General features: G+C 41.9%; 1 protein-coding gene across 3 annotated transcripts; it reads right to left on the bottom strand.

Annotated features, from left to right (window-relative positions):
• Positions 1-2,816: 2,816 nt before the first annotated feature.
• On the bottom strand, positions 2,817-15,274 carry sp2 (sp2 transcription factor). 3 transcript variants are annotated; one of them, XM_040146750.1, is made up of 8 exons: positions 15,213-15,274; positions 11,732-11,808; positions 9,867-10,622; positions 7,662-7,880; positions 6,862-7,156; positions 5,377-5,554; positions 4,630-4,823; positions 2,817-3,174 (listed from the first exon to the last, which is right to left on the bottom strand). In XM_040146750.1, the coding sequence occupies exons 1-8, from the start codon at positions 15,217-15,219 to the stop codon at positions 3,074-3,076; spliced, it is 1,827 nt and encodes a 608-aa protein (XP_040002684.1). In that variant the 5' UTR covers positions 15,220-15,274; the 3' UTR covers positions 2,817-3,073. The 3 variants fall into 3 exon arrangements, with proteins under 3 accessions (XP_040002684.1, XP_040002685.1, XP_040002683.1); XM_040146751.1 differs by lacking the exon at positions 15,213-15,274 and adding an exon at positions 14,217-14,626; XM_040146749.1 differs by lacking the exon at positions 15,213-15,274 and having other exon boundaries at positions 11,732-12,274.
• Positions 15,275-16,838: the final 1,564 nt, after the last annotated feature.

Here is a 16,838-nt window from a genome sequence, read left to right as displayed (position 1 = left end):
TTAAAAAATAAATCTGACTTGACTTGAGCTTTTTGGTCAAATTTCTCTGTTGTGTACAGAGAAGTAGTTGTTGCTGGGACAGCGTCCAGCAAGGCTGCACCACCCATTAAACATGTATGTCACAGTATTAAAACATGCCACAGTGAGAACTCGAACTACCTGCTGTCCGATGGAACCGAGCTAATTTGACCAAAGAGCTTATTTTAATAATAGGTCGGTGTATTTCTTAAATAAAAAGGAGCTCCCATACAAATCCAGGCTTCACACTGACTGACGACCTGTTAGTGGAAGGTCAGTACACCTTCATTATATCAAAAACGATATAAGCGACGGTATGTTTGCTGTAAAGCAAATGGTATTTAAGTAACTTGCGTGAATACTGTACAGGAAGCCTAATGCTGGTCATCAGTATATCAACAAAAACGTCTCGAGTGAAAATCCAGAATTAAAGCTATCACATAGCTGGAAAAAATCCGTGTACAAAGTAACTGATCCAAGGCCTGAGAAAGCTTTTTTTCCTTTGCTTTTCTTTTCTTTTTCTTCTTTTTTTTTTTTTTTTTTGCATCTGTAACGTGATTGTCGAGTTAGACAAAACAACTGGAAATCCGATCGTATGTACAGCAATGCATAGGCTACAAATCACCAGATTAAAACTATAGCCGGAGTAAAGCAGAATAACACAGTTACCTTGGAATTTTTTTGCTCGCTCTCTCTTTTTTTTTTTTAAGAAGTACACAAGGAGTAAGTAGGGCTGGGTATCGCTCGGCACAGGTACCAAAATTTTCAATTCTTTTTTTTATCTTTCTTTGAGAAGCATAAAAGGTATTTTTTCTATGATATTCGCCACGATGAAGAAAACTTTTTCGGCTGACAAAAGAAGTACAAGATGTTAAGTTGATAATAACGATAAATGTTGTCGTAACACAAGCAGCCATTCTAAGAACTTTAAGAACGCTGCTAGGTTCAGAACACCGTCTGAAACTGGCAGCGCTTTGATTTAAGTCAGGAACTAATGTGTGTGATTAAAGAAGAAGTAGAGAGTATGAAATCTGGCCAAACGTTTGGCGCCAAGTCTCATCGCTTGACATCTTCGATACTCAGTGCTATGGAAACATTTCGGTACCTAAAAATATCGAAGTCCGATACCCAGCCCTAGACGTAAGCGTACCTGTTGTGGTATCCGAGCCGGATAACCATCTATGCGGCAACCCGATTTGAATCTCAAGGGGAAAAAGAGGGGTATGAGCAGGTTTATGAGCGGGTGATAATATTTCACTGAAATAAATCCTTAGCACCTGGGGACTCAAGAAACCTTAGACATTATTTCCCAAACTTTTAAAAACTATTGGATTTGCGTAAGGGGCATCAACTCAGCCCTGTCACCCTTGACTACACAGGAAACGAAGATGTGCTGCAGAGAGTTGAACGCTCGAAACGCAGCACGTAATCCCTGGTCCTCTATTACTCCCCGATTATATATTCTCACTCTGTGAGATCATCCCTGATCATAAAGTCGATTTGGAAGATGCGAACATTTATTTGAAGAACCATTAGAAACGGGGAAACTCAGGCCCCCTCATGAAATGTCCTCAGTTTTCCTTAAGTTGTCCGACATTGTCTCCATGATGCTGTCCCAGCCACAGAAACTCAATCAACCAGGCACTAGACAGTATTTGAGACTTTGCCACAGGTGTTTGAGGGGTGTGCAGTTCTGCTTCTGTTAATTTAAACAAATTCTGTAACATTTATTATCCTTGAAATTTCTTCCGTACCATCATTTTGTCGCATTCAGATCAATGCACGTGCGGCCTTCACCAAGACGTCACTATACTGCTCCGATTCCAGCCGCTCTTTGCTTGTGGCGTGTTTGTGCGTAAGCTGATTTTAAAATGTTAACGACAAGTTTTAAGGCACAGCGACTTCCGGCCCCGAAGTTTGCACGTTTAACCCTTTCCAAGTCTGAAATCATCCTGAAGTGTTGCCGTTTGGCTCTGAGGCCGTGGAGGCTACTGGACTGTATCTTAGACTTTGCCATCAGAGGCACCAGGTCTCGTGTTGCCTCACTGGAAGAGCTCGGGCCAGGCTCACTTGTATCCTCAAAGCAACGCTGTACATGTGTTAAAATGTTCTTTTTATACTCCATTTGTATTTCTGCTGTAAAATTTTACGCCTCCTGTTTTTAACTTTAAGTCTCATTTATTCTTTTTCTCTTTTTATGTCAGGATTGCTACATGCCTACTCTGTAAATCAACTTCTAACAATTGTATGAAAAAATGTTATAGTTTTTTATCATCATCAATATTATGTATAATAGTATGCATTTACGCACTTTAAAAGTAGCCAATGTAAACTTCTAAAGGTTTTAAAAAGTCTTCTAAGGGGAGTTGTTTTTTTTTTTTTTAATGGTCCCAACTTTTTTGGGTAAATCAGCAGACACTCCTGCTAAAAACACAAATAACTTAAAACAAAGGTAAAAAAAAGTTCTGATAAATTTACAAAACATGGTTTAAGTTTTGTTTTTTTCCTTTTTTGGTTCTCGACAGCCAATTTCTGGGAGCTCCCGGTGTTCCACAACAAACAAAAAAAAAACCAAGCAGGGTTTGGAAGCAGAAAAACAAAAACCAAACTGTGACTGGAGTCCTGCGGTCTTGGGTGTTGGTGTCTGAATAATTCTGTGTTCGTCCTTCCCCGAGAGAAGTTCGTTAATAAGCAAGCAGAGTTAAGCATCTGCACCTGAAGCCTCGCCATCTCGTCATCTTACACGTTCAGTTGGAACTGGTTCTGGCCTGCACTCAGACCAGAGGAAAAAAAAAAGAAAAAGGAAAAAAATCTATTATTAATAAATTTGCTGGATCATTTTTGAAGTCCACCAGGAAGGATTTCTTTGTACACCACGCTACACAGTGTCCTAGAGGAGTGAGAGGAGACGCAGGGACTGTCTTTTTGGAGTATTTCCCATTATGGGATAAGTCACTGACACTCCCTTGGTATCGTCTCCTCTGCACCTTCTTCCTCTAACACAGTCTCTAGTCTCTGAGAGTTTGTCTGTGTGTACCCTCGGTACACAGTCTGCTCACAGGTTCTTGGTGTTTATGTGAGTCTTATAATGCTTCGTCAGGTGGTCGCTCCTCATGAAGCGTTTCTGACACTGGCTGCACTCAAACCGCTTGTCTCCTGTGGGGCAAACAAAAAAGAGGGTGAGGGGGGTTAATGATTCTGACGTCAAATTAATGGGGGAAAGTCTTCCAGACAGGCCCGGGGCAACACAATGCAGTTTGCTTGCAAAAACTAAAGATATTTATTGAAGTTTTTGCTTAGTACTGGGCAATAAATCAATATTATCACCTACCTACTTGCAGTTGACATCCAACATACCATTTCCATTTTACAAAATTTAGCACTTTAAAGAAATTAATTTCAAATACGCAAGTACATGAGGAGTTCACACACTCAAAACTATCATAAAACTCTTTTAATTCTATTCCTGCAGCTTACAGGAGTAAAATGCTGAGATCCTTCTAGTGGGGTTTTTTCCATTGTGCAATCAAATTCCTTCTTCACTGCAAAAGTGCATGTTAAATCGTTTTGGGATCGAAACTCTTCTTGTACTTGCTGGACTATGAGTATAATCACTCACACACACACACACACACACACACACACACTAACTCTCTTTTTGTCTTTTGTTAAGCATCATGTTTTTTCTCTCTACTTTTCATCAAACCGTTAAAAATGTAGCCCGACTGATACACCGATTTTTGTGGCCAATGCCGTGATTGATAGTTGACAGTTTTAAAGAAAATCCAGCAACAACATATATAAACATAATAATATAACATAACATGAGTGAAAAAAACTGGGAACTGAGATCTCTTTTTAGTGAGACATGTTAACGTGTAAAATAAACTTCTGTGCTCTCTGGTGGATATAATACTGATACTACTTTAAAATAAACCTCAAACACGTCTTTGGTATTTCTCTGCCACAATTTCTTGTTTATTATTTGCCGACATATACACCGACACCAGTGTATTTTCAATAAGATAATCGAGGCCGATTTTTCCGCCAGGCTCTAAGTACAGTGTACAAAAAAATTGTAGTTTACGTTTTTGTTGTACACTTGTGAAGATGGTTTTTATCCCGATAAATATCTCTACTGGAAGCGTTATGATTTCATCCATGTTGTGGCGCTCTACTTAAAGTCATGCTCATATTTAAAAAAAAAAAAAAAACACAGCCAGAGCAAAGATTCAGACATGATGCCAACGTCCTTTGAGCTCTTACTACTGATCTGGCTTTACTACTTACTTTACCAATCCTTCATAATATTCTCTGCCTATAGTATCATGTGTTCTCTCTCATTTTGACTCACATCACTTGCCATATTTTCCTTTTCTTTTTTCATATTTCTAGGATGCTCTTCCGTTCGACAAAGTCCTTATAAAGCATTGCTGCCCAACTGTCAACTGTTAATAGGTTGATAATAACTAACTGAAATAACTACGCGTGTGCGCGTTTAATTGTAATTTTGCTGTGGTTTTGGAGTTATCTCATTGTGAAATGAAGCATCAGGTGATTTTATAATCGTGTGTGTGTGTGTGTTTACGTGCGTTATAGTGTCTACGGCACCTGTGTGCGTCCTGGCATGCCGCTGCAGCTCGTCGCTGCGCGTGAAACGTTTCCCGCAGAAAACCCAGTTGCAGACGAAGGGCCTCTCGCCGGTGTGCAGCCGGACGTGAGCTCTGAGCAGCGACGTTTTCCTGAACGTCTTCTCACAGCCGGGGACGTGGCAGATGTGCTTCCTCTTCCCCACCTCCCCGGGCCTGCAGAGTGTCCACACACGAACACATTTGGTAAGATACAGATTTCAGAGCCCAGCTGAGCATTAAATGTAACCTCTCTTAGTTCTGGGTTAAGCATCAAAATGGTCTTTAAAGCTTAAAGGGATTTTTAAAAGGTTAGAAATTGCTCTGCTTATACGAAACCTTTGAACTTTTTCACAAGCAGAAACTTTATTTACAAAGTACATATCTACAAAGAATTCGATCTGTGTTCACAGTCTTTTCTGTCAATGCTAACAGCAGATAACGATGACATGACTCAGTCTGAAGGAGAAATCTCAAATAGGCTTTTACTTAAGACACATAGTTCTCATAATGCCAAAGGGCAAATAAGTAATTTGAGATTTTAACGGCGATTCGAAAATCTGTCCAGGAAATCCATTTCCAGTTGGTACTATTCTCTTATAGCCTTACAGTTCTAAAGCTGTTACTGTCTCTTGACTGAATGTTTCACGCGGCACCACAGCCAGGAAAACCTGGGCAAGTAAAAATACAACATTGTCACCTATTTGTCCGTGTCTTGACACACACCCACCTCTTGTCTGCGTCCTTGCAGTTGGGGCACGTGCAGGCCATGCGTCGCTTCTTCTCCCCCGGCTGGCCGGGCAGCTCCAGAGTGAGGGTCTGGTCTACCTGGATGGCCGGCTGCCCCTGCGACGCTGCCAGCTGGAGCCCTCCGCCCTGCATCGTCTGCACCGTTAGGTGCTGCTGGCCTGACGAACACAGAGGCAGACGCACTGTGAGGGACACAGCAGGGCTCCTACGAGAGCAGCCAAGTTCCTCTAAAAATCTAATTAGACTACCAGCTGACTAAGTCACATTCAACAGACATTCTAATTAATGATTAACGGTAACATTAACATAGTACATACACACATGAAAGCAATGAGTTGACAATATATTCCAAACAGATGGGGCCTCTAACTGGAGTTCATTAAGAATTTGCAGTTTTTTCCATGTTTCAAAGTGCAGGCTGTTGTTGATCTATGCACCTAAATACCCGGCTCTTGACAAACAAACGTTGGCCTTACAGTCGCTGCTATTATGATATCGTCGATGCAGTAGGGCTTCAGTACGTACTAAACACGCACTGGTTTTATAATATCAGAGCTTGTCAGTGTGTTTCTAAGTTTTGTATTTTATTTTAGGTGTGTGGTCATATTGTATATATTGCGTTTGTCGTGTTTTTCTTGTTGCATGCGGTATTGTGTTATTGGTTATTGTGTAACCGTGGAATTTTTTTATTTTTACTGTGAAAGAAAATGAAAATCTAAGAAATACTGCTAGAAATACTGCTATTTCACAGTAGTATTATTAAATAATCATTCAAAAATAAAAACTCAAACCATCTTAAAAACATCATCTAACTGTCAAGGTGGATATTTTTTGCTGAGTTTTCCCTCGGGCTGGACAATAATTCAATATTATAGTTTGCCGACTTTCAGTTGTATTGTCTTGCGATTACAGGATCTCATAATGTTATCTTTGTTTATAAAATACTGTTTCTAACAAATGTTAAATGAAGGCAAACAGGTTACTGAAGTTTCACGTTGACATTCTTCAAGAGCAACTTAACACTAAATATATACTACTACTGTATTTATTTAGAGAATGGTCATAGTTTTTAGTTTAAGTTCACTTTCTAGTTGAGATTTTAGTTATTTGTTTTTGTTATTCGATTTTCTTATTTAATTCTTTTTGTTTCCTTACGTTATTCTTGTTTTGTGATTCACGTATGACTTGGCTGCTGTAACTCATCAAGTTCTCTATCCACCTATGTATCTAAATCCACTTTTTGAGTTGGTAAATTATATGTACATTCACTTTATTACACTATCAAATGGTCGTGGTCCCGGTCTGTAATGTTCTTGCCTTTTTCTAAACAAGTAATTCTGTCCTCTAGGCCATAAAGAAAATGTGAGAAAATCAGTGACATTGCCTTGTGCTCGGTTTTAGCTGGGTCTCTCTTGTTTTACTCAACTAAGAGACAACTTGGATACACAAGCCCACATCAACTCACCCCCTGCGTTGGTGATGGTCACAGGAACTCCCTGAACTTGGACCCCGTTGATGCTGATTGTCTGCACTGCCTGGGCTGCTGAGGAGAGCTGCGATGAATTCAACGCTATCATCCCCCCCGCTGGGGCAATTTTTGCCAGAGTCCTTTCCTTCCGGCCCCCTGCAAGAGTCCTTTTGGTGCCAGCCGGCGGCGAGGTTGTGCTCGTGGTGACCGACGTGGTGGGGGTCGTTGTCGTGGAGACCGAGTCCTGGAGCAGAACTGACTGCCACTCACCCGATGCTGTTTTGAAGAGGATCTGAGGGAAGAAAATTTCAAACGTTGTCTGAAGTTTTCTTTAAACTAGACTGCACTGTATGTTTTCCTGTGGAGAGAAAATTTAATTTTTAATAGTTAACTCTGTTAGCACTACTTTAGGCATACTTACATGTTGACAAAAAACAACATTTAAAAGTTAATTCTGAATGAATTTGACATTGGATGCAGTGAAATTGCAATTTGAAAATGTAGAGTAAAACTGAAAAACTTGGACACAAATACTCAGTTGAGCCTTTAAGACTTATTGTAAATTAGTTTTAATCTATATGATAAAAGTAGCTGAATGCTCCTTCCCAGCTTTAGCTCTGCTATGAATGGTGATTCTGAGGTTAAACAGTAATATTTAAGTCAGTATGCATGTCACTGGTGTACATTTATTAGATTTCTACATCAGCTTTGAATAGCAGCCAATCAAAAGTCCGCGCTGATAAAACAGTTTCATTACACAACATGGTTTTGAAGTGAGAGTATGTCTGAATGGATACCTGTGTTGGTGATGGCTCTGTCGGAGTGACCTGCACGTTCGAAGGGACTGACTGTCTCTGCGGGACGGGCGGCAGCGTGGCGGAGGCGGCCTGCACCACCTTCAGTGCCTGCTGTGGGATCTGAACCACTTGAGAATCCGGTTTGGGCTGGACCAGCTGGACCTGCTGCACCACAGCTGGCTGCCCGGGACTCTGCACGATCAGTAGGTTGTTACCAGCCTTCAAATGCAGAGACAGGAGAGGTTACCCTGTGATGTTCGGGTACAGGGCCTTTAGCCTACGCTCACATCTGGAGTGGTGTGGCCATAAATGAGAAGGATTTGATTCAGTGTGTTGGGGTTAAGGCTGCTGATGTACAGTTACGGGACCATCTCTCTAACAAACAGGCCAACATAACACCACAAATTAGTGAGCTCACATTTCATCAGACCTGCATTAGTCAAACTTTTGGCCACTTGGGGGCAGCAGAACAGTAAAAGACCTCTATTCGCTCTCTTGCCAACTCCTGAGAAAAAATATCCATCTCTTTAGTTTCTAAATGCACCACTATGTTCACCAGCAAGTCGCTAACTTTGTCCACCATTTGGTAGCATACAGTAGGTGTTCAGAGCTTCTTTCAAAACAGCTGGAAACCATGCAGAGAGTGTTAGCAGAGAGAGTGAACCAAAACAGCGAAGTTGCCGTCATAAAATCAAAACAATGAACTGAACGATTTAAAATGCACCGTAGAGCTGACAGGAACTGCAGAGTAGGATTAAACAAAGTGACACTTTTTATCCACTTATCTATTGTTAATATAAAAACGTATATTAGAGAAGCTTCCAGTTTACCCTGTGATAACACAGGATAGATCACAATACCATTCAGCAGGACTCAGGACGTGAATTCAGCCAACAATACTCTAACAAATACTGATTAAGTTTAGGCGTTTCTGTAGAGGATCTGTGGTGGAAATGTGGTTCACTTTTGTTTGCAGCTTCTCAAGGCTGAGGATTAAATGCTGTTATCTGTTTGATGTCATTGTACATTCAATATCTGTGTGTTTTGAACAGTTAGTGGACAAAACAGTTTCAATCTGGCACCATGAACAGAACCTCATAGACTTCAGCCAACATACAATCCAGTAATTTAGCACCTTCCCCAGTTTCTGGCTTAAATCCACATCCTTTACTTCGTAAGTGAACAATGAGTTTAGAATAACAGACACTGTATGTGTTCCCAACATCAAGAATGAACCGGTACAACTATACAGGTGAACAACTGTATCTGGCCCAGAAACAGTCAATGGTCACTACAGGTTCAGAAAACTTCAGATTGAGCGTTTTTAGCGCAGCACTTGATATTTTTAGTGCAGTGATAGGGCTGTCAACGAATATTCTAAATGCAATTTGTAAAAAAACATCGCTACCGCAGCTGTCTGCCTCGCACAGGCCCGCCCCGCTGCACCGAATCACTTCATGACGGACAGGATTCACACGTCGTCACTTTCACTGATTGAAAATTAAATGTGGGTCAAGCTCAAACGAGTGAATAATTCAGCAACAACCGTGTGGTAATGATGGCAGAGAGTCCACAGCCCGACTCGGCCAAAGAGAGAGTGATTTGCGCTCCGATCCGAGCAATTTAAGAAGCTACAGTTAGCCTAGCATTCCAGAACTAGCAACCTGAGGGCACATCTCAAAAATATGAACCCAAGTAGTTATTTCTCTCATTGTGTTGGTTTGCCCTCTTATGGACATGATGCGCAAAAGCAGATGTGCCAATGGGTCGAACCTACAGACGGGTGAATAATTAAAGGAAAAAACAACATGAAGTGTCTTAGTAAGGAGTCCGCCAGTGACCACGAGCCGCCAGAACAGCTTCAATGCACCCTGGCATTGATTCTCCAAGTCTCTGAGACTCTACTGGAGGGATGGACAACGTTCTTCCTGAAAAAAAAAATACCCTCATTTGGTGTTTTGATGATGGTGGTGGAGAGCGCTGTATGACACGTCGTTCCAAAATCTCCCATAGGTGTTCAACTGGGTTGAGATCCGGTGGCTGTGAAGGTCACAGCGCATGATTCTCAACATTTTCAGTCTCATCAAACCATTCAGTGACCCGCTTTGTCATCCGTCTGTATGTGTTTTTTAAAAGGAATAAACAAACGCCATTTTTGGCCAGTTTTGACAGCGCTATGTAGTGTGCACCAGTTGACAGATGTACCTGTATGATGTTGTCACCAGCTTCTATCAGGATGGTCTCCATCTGCTCTGGGGGTGGGGAGGCAGCCTGTGCAGGAGGAGGAAGTGGAGGCTGAGCAGCCAGTACCGCTTTCTTCTTCCTCCCTCGTCGTCCCTTTCCAGGAGTGGGAGGGGCAGCTGCTGTCTCTGTGACGATTTGAGCCCCCCCCACCTCTCCGGTCGCCACGTTGAGCGGCAGCGTGAGCCCACTTGGCAGCTGCACCATGTTTGCAGCAGAGTTGTTTGGCTTCCGTAGCTTAGGGGTGGGCTTGATGGCTACAGTCTTCTGCGGCGTGACCGGAGTGGTGGCGGCCGCAGGGGCTGGTACAGTCATGGGAGCGGTGATGATGGCCTGATTGGTGCCTGGTATGAGCTGGATCTGACCACCCTGAGGCATCACCTGGATAGTCTGGGCACCCTGAATCTGCGGCACCACCTGGTACTGGATGTTGGCGGGGGCCGAGGTGTTGGTGCGAGCTGGGCTCTGCTGGATAGTGAGGACGATGGGGCTGCCAGGGGCCGTGGAGCCCAGGCCGGCAGGGAGTTGGATCACATTGCCCTTGGCTGACAGAAAACCCAGGTTTTTGGGCGGAGCAGGGGCGATTGGAGCCGGCTTTATAGGGAGGAGCCTGCGAGGCTGCGGCTGCGCTGGAGGAGAGGTGACAGGAACCTGAGCAGCAGGGGGGCCGATCTTACTACAGGTGGCAGCCAGGAGGGCCAGAGGAGAGGGCTGGGTGTCCTGCAGGGAGACACACAATCAGACACAACAACTCAGATACAGCTCACACAGTCTACATTAAAACCAGACGGAGCAGAAACAGGTCAGCACTCAAGAGATGAGGTGATGGTGGGGGATAAGAAGCTAAACAATAAACAAGTGAAGGTAAATCAACAGGTAAGCCTTCAACTACACATGCAGAATCATAAACAGTGTCGAACAAGTGGTGTGGTAGGTTTGAGTTTCCACCTGCAAAGCTTTTGTGCCCCTCAGTGGTCCATATGTGTGATCGTCAAGCTGCAGAACAAGGAGGCATTCTACATGAATGTAAGCTTCAGCTATTTTAAAACACTTTATCTACACTGAACCGCTTAATGTACCTGGGCCATCACCCGGGAGGAAGAAGTCTGTATGCAAATTGCGACCAGGCCAGGTGATACCGATATAATCAATCAAGCATCACCATACTTTTTACCTGATGTTGATGTATATCGAAATACAATAATGTGAAAATCTTTTAATGACTATTGGTGCTTTCAAAAGACACACAAGGAAAATTATGACAAAGTAAAGCATCTGTTAAGTGGATATAATGACCAGGCTGGGAGAGGCACTTATGGCTCGTTTTACTCCAAACAGTAATTAACACCTCAAGCCAGCATTTAAGAAGGTTAAGACAAATTTAAGATTCATCATGATATTAGTCTCCTGTGACAAAACATTCTAAGCTCAGAGGTCCACTTACTAGCTTTAGGAGTTTTCAAGTACATCTTCAGTCAAAGCCTACAATGCCTGTAAAAGTTCCAAAAATCTAGTAACTGGACTCATATCACAACACTGATTTTATGTTAGTATGGAAACTCTGAACTGCTAAAGGAGTAAATTTGTTAGCGAGCTGCCTTACTTCATCAGATCACACTTCATGCTTGAAATGCGTCAAGAAATAGATGTTTATTAGCTTCAAAATCAGTCGCTCAGTTCAATCCTGGCCCAAAAATGTTCCTGCATTGTGCAGCGACACAAAAGTATCGCGTGTCAATAGCATAACTACAGACGGCGTGAGGAGAGTTCAACAGTGCAACCAGAAAGGAACCGAGAGCAGCAGTGCACGACATCTGGCTGTTACTCACTTGTGTGGAAGCGGTGGAGGGCTGAAGGTATTCGCTGGGGCTGACAGCAACAGTGGTGGCCATACTGTCCTGTTGTTCTGGAAAACAGACAGACACAGCAGAGTCAGGTTCAGGCTGCCTGCACCATCTATTTTCAGTGGTTAGGCTTTTCAAGGACATCACAGGACTTTCCTACAAAACAGAAACAGATCTGAGAAAAACAAGCTCTGTAGTGTCTCACTGTACATCATCATCAGTTACACTAATGCAGTCATTAGTTACCTTAATCAGTGCATTAACTTGCAAACATTTATGTCAGCATATTTGTCTTAACTGCACATGGGGAGCATTCGAATGACTGACATCTCTTAATGCACCACAAACGCCAATGTTAATGGAGCATATTAAAAATAATCACATCATAGACCGAATCAGTGGAACTGTGGAGTTATGTGTCTGTCAAGTGTCACATTGAAGTTATTGTCTTGGCCTCCCGGTTATGATTGTGTTGGAACATATCCATGCCGAAGTTTTGCACGTTTTATCCCCATTTACTGGACCCAGATAGGTCAGAAATAAATTTGCTGCTAACCATTTTCCAAAGATTACTGTGTTATTTCTATATTTTTTAATACATTTACCCAGTTAGTGGCATTTTTTCCATTACACTCCAAGAGGAAAATCAAAATACACTTTAAAGCTACTTAAAATAAGTAACAGTAAATATGAGGATGTATTCACAGTTTTTTTTTTTTCTTTCTTCATTAACCGAATGCAAACTTTCAATTTGCAGCTACAACTGCGTTACAACGCAACCATTACGGTCAAAATTAGAAGAAAATAGAAGGGGAGTAATTAACAACCACTGAGATGGATATTGTTGCAAATACTTTCCTAGTTTTTGGAAGATAATTTTTATATCATAACCAACGGCTGTCTGAGGGGTAAGAAAAATCATAACAATCTACAGAAGAAGGCTTTGGAAAACAGTCAACAGTAACATACACCATCATCCACAACATTAAAACCAGCAACCGGATTTAATTTTGCAGCTGACTGGTGTGAAGTAGTAGAGGGGGCTAAGACCTGTAAAAACACCAGTATGCTCCATTAAGACAGCACTGCCACATCTGTTATACAGAATTTTAAAAGTAATAAACATACAGATGTACAGATCTTTGTATCTTTTCGGTTGAATAAAGTAGAACTGTGAGCACCAGCTGATAGTTCTTTTGCTATTTGGATGGGATTTGGTCAATAATCTAGGTAATGAACATTTTCAAAACAAGTGCAGCATTTGGATCTTCTGCAAAAGCTCATGTAAAGTAACAGACATCCTTTCACAAAACATCTAGTAAGCGGGTTTTTAAGAAGTTAACTGACTGGCCATGAGAGCTGCTATGTTTGGCCCAAATATCAAGCCACTGGCAACATTTCAGATGTTCTCTTAGCCAAGAAAAGCACTACTGGACTGCAGTCAAAAAGAGGAGAAGACACAAAATGTATTGAGCATAATATATTTCTGTTTAGACAGTCAGCATAAGTACATTCAGGGCAGGATGCCCAATAGTTTAAGAGCAGGATAAATCTTGAGTACCAGGCAATGCTGCCTAAGTGCCAAAACAGGCTGAGGCTGTAATTGTCAAAAGAACTGCTCCACGAAAGTGGTACAGCCTGTGCACAAAATACATTAGCTGGTTTTTAATAATATATAATTCTGAAATAAATTCCAGCGCAACAGAAAAATGTACAATTTATACATAGACAGTCTGTGTGCGCTGTAGCATCCCTAAAGTGTTTTCATCTGTGATTTTATGCAGCAGTAGTGCTTAAGGGGGAATATTTAGGTTTAACTCTACATCTTTCATCAGTCATGGACGTGCAAAACAAAGCTGAGTATCAGTATTTATTATAAATCAGTAGAGCTCATGCATGTTAACCGGAAAACACTTGAAATCAAACAGCAGGTGACGCTAAACCGGATGACAACTACAGAGCACTGTTCTGGCAACTGGCAAATCTGCTGAGAAGTGCAAAGGCTGCTGGGAAAGAACTGATTTATCATGAATCTACCCTAACCACAAAAGACACTGATTTCACGCTTGCACTGATAAGCATTGAAGAAGGGGAGTTTGTGCCTCTAAACTGAAGTACTACCATTGCATCTGAATCACAGGGCTGAGCATTTGTTGTTGTTTTTAAAAGATAAATACCTTACAATGTCAAAAATTAAAATAAAAAAAAAACAACCCACAACATAGTTTAGCAACACACGCAGCACAGCTTCGTCTAGAGGCATTTCCAGAATCCTCAAAGACTCCTCTGACAATCTGGATGAAAGAATTTTCTGTCTTCTGCAGGATAAAAACAAAGATGAACCTGAGAATAGCATGTCTCACTCCTCGTCTTGCACATCAGGAGAAAAATATGGACAGACTATTTTGCATGAATATATAAAATAAGTAACAGAAACTAACATCAATATAGATAAAAATAAAAATAAAACCTTTGGTTCACTTTGCAAGGACATGTCATCTCCAGCTACCAACTTCGTTTGGATTAGGAAAGTGAAACAACTCTTTCTTCCATCTGGGTTTGTGGAAGGTTGCCGAGCAATTATTTTACAGAAAAATAAAAAACAGATGCTTAGCTCTGTGACTCCAGTGTGATGGTAATACACGAAGGGCACGAACTGAAAGTGAACTAAACAGGAACTGTTTCCTCTGTTAGAGCGGGATGTCTCAGTAAGTTTAAGTATGATAACTTCACTGTCGGCTGGCTGAGTCCACTTAATCCCTGTTTGCAGGAATACATTTTAGGCTGTACAAACGTGGACGGGTGATTGCAGGGCTGCTACTGAAACTAAGCAGAACGATTAAACACTTTTTAGCAATTTCACAACTACCACCAGCTATGCGAGTGTGTCTTTAAGCCCCTGCTAGTAACGGACAAACAGGAAAAAAAAAAAAAAAACAGTGCGGCCTCAAAATAGCGCCGCCATCAAACACACACTGTCGGTTCGGTTTGCTGTGGACGACCAGCTCACGTTAGCTAGCAAGCTAGCTAGCAATACTAACTAAACCGGGGCAGGCTGAAGTCGCTAGCGGCTAGATCAAGCTAATTTGTTTCGTGTGCAGCTTGATTTACCAAACGAAAATGGGTTCGTTACTTGCACCATCTAAATAATTCTGTATTTTTTTGTGGAATGGATGGGTGGTGGAAATGCACAGCTGCATTTTGTTAAAACAAGTAAAGGACCAGCTACTTAGCTCTCCTTAGCATACTCAGCTAGCTGCGAGTCAAACTCTTTGATAACGTTACAGAAAAAGGCAGCCCCTTTCCGGAAGTGCGATGCTTATTTTGGTTCACACAGCTGCCGGAGTCCCCCCTAAAACATACTTATTCGTGTCATATAACGTCCAGTGCTTTTCTGTTAAAAGCAAATATAACGTTTAGCGAAGTAGAATGTAATATAAACACCAATGTTTTAATTCCTACCCACCGCTCATGACGACATTCGCTCTCCGCGAGCCTTGAAGACCGAGCCCGGGGAGGAGCCCGCCCGAGCCCCTGCACCAATCCGAGCCCAGCGGAGCGTTGAGCGACGACCACGCTGGCCAATCGCCTCGAGCTGTCTCCGTGATTGAAATTCAAGCGAACCAACCCCGACGTAGTTTTTCAGCACGTCGGTTAATGGATGACGGTTCGACCAATGGTTCGTCGAGATCGCGCCTGGCAGGGGCGGTTCCGAGGCGCGAACCCCCGAACGGGCGAGTGCCCTATAAAAGCAGGAGCTCGGTTTCACTGACGTCCATCGCGGCCAATGCGATGTCCGGGGGGCAGTTCGGTCGAAACAAGAATGACAACCGAGCCGATCAATGAGCGTCAAGACGCCGCCGCCTGACCCGTTTGAACTGCCCCGTGGTTTATTATGAGGAGCAGTCCGTTATGTGGGATGACACATCCTGCGCTGAGCCAGTGTAAACGGATTAAAAGTTTATTTTAAGGCTGCGATGCAATATTTCTTAGCCTGTTAATGGCTATTTAGTTAAAGAGAGACTCATCTTGCAAAGCATCACTTCATGGAAAAGAATAGAATAAAATGCCTTTATCGATGGTCATTGAATATCTCAGTTATACATTATACCAGTGAATAGTGGTGGAAAGCAATAAAGTACTTTCACTCAATTACTAGTGTAATTGTGAGGTACTTGTACTTTACATTATTATTATTATATTTACATTTTTTCATACTTTGTACTCCTACTCCACCACATTTTCAAAGGGAAATATTGCACTTTTTACTTAACTACATTTATTTAAAAGAAGTATCGTGTTACTTGTTATTTTCCAAACAAATATGATGAGCTTATGAAAATGGATTGTTCCAAGATTAAACCAGTGGTCCCAACCTTTGTGGCATTTCAGGTGTCAGTGAGTTCCACTATTTACTGGTCACAAAAAGTTGAATCTAAATAACTCTTCAAGACCCAGAGATGTGAAACTCTCCAATATTTCACAAAAAAACAGATTTGTGTATCAAAACCTTTTTCTCCTCTCTCTCCCATTGATCACCTCACGACCCCTCAGATTCATCCGGTGACCCTTTGGAGGGGTCCGACCCTTAGATTGGGAACCACTGCACTGAACTGAATAACTGTATATAAAATAGTTAAAACTAGCTCCACCTAGAGCAGCTATAACAGTTAAATACAGCTTACACACTGATTCATCAGTATTAACACTCCATTCATGTGATATTTTGTCCAAGTCAGAGGTTATTTTACTGCATTTTACTTCAAGTACATTTTGATGTTGATACTTTTGTACTTTTACTGAAGTAGGATTTTGACAGCAGATCTTTTACCTGCAATGGAGTATTTTTAAAAGCCAGTATTGCCACTTTCGCTTAGGTAAAGAGTCTGAATACTTCTTCCACCACCTGGCTCAAACACGTTCGGTATGCAAGCTGTTGTCACTGTCGTCTATTGAATCCCATTGTATTCAGTTCGACCTGCACAATAGGCTGTATGACCATCAAAGGCTCTTTGACCCAGCGTTTGGCTCTCTGCTTGTGTAAGAACAGCTAAAACCGACATAGCATTCAAGCCATCAGTTTATTGAAAAC

The sequence above is a fragment of the Xiphias gladius genome, chromosome 15, assembly GCF_016859285.1.
Source record: "Xiphias gladius isolate SHS-SW01 ecotype Sanya breed wild chromosome 15, ASM1685928v1, whole genome shotgun sequence".
NCBI classification, from domain to species: domain Eukaryota; kingdom Metazoa; phylum Chordata; class Actinopteri; order Istiophoriformes; family Xiphiidae; genus Xiphias; species Xiphias gladius.
This window is presented reverse-complemented; position numbering and strand designations above follow the sequence as displayed.

Excerpts from the sequence above, each read along its gene's own strand:
- sp2 (XM_040146749.1), bottom strand. The coding sequence starts at position 11,890 with ATGTCCTTGAAAAGCCTAACCACTGAAAATAGATGGTGCAGGCAGCCT. Across the intron at positions 7,157-7,661 it reads CAGAGCCATCACCAACACAG|ATCCTCTTCAAAACAGCATC; the intron begins GTATCCATTCAG and ends TTCTTCCCTCAG. Across the intron at positions 4,824-5,376 it reads TGCAAGGACGCAGACAAGAG|GCCCGGGGAGGTGGGGAAGA; the intron begins GTGGGTGTGTGT and ends GACACTCTGCAG.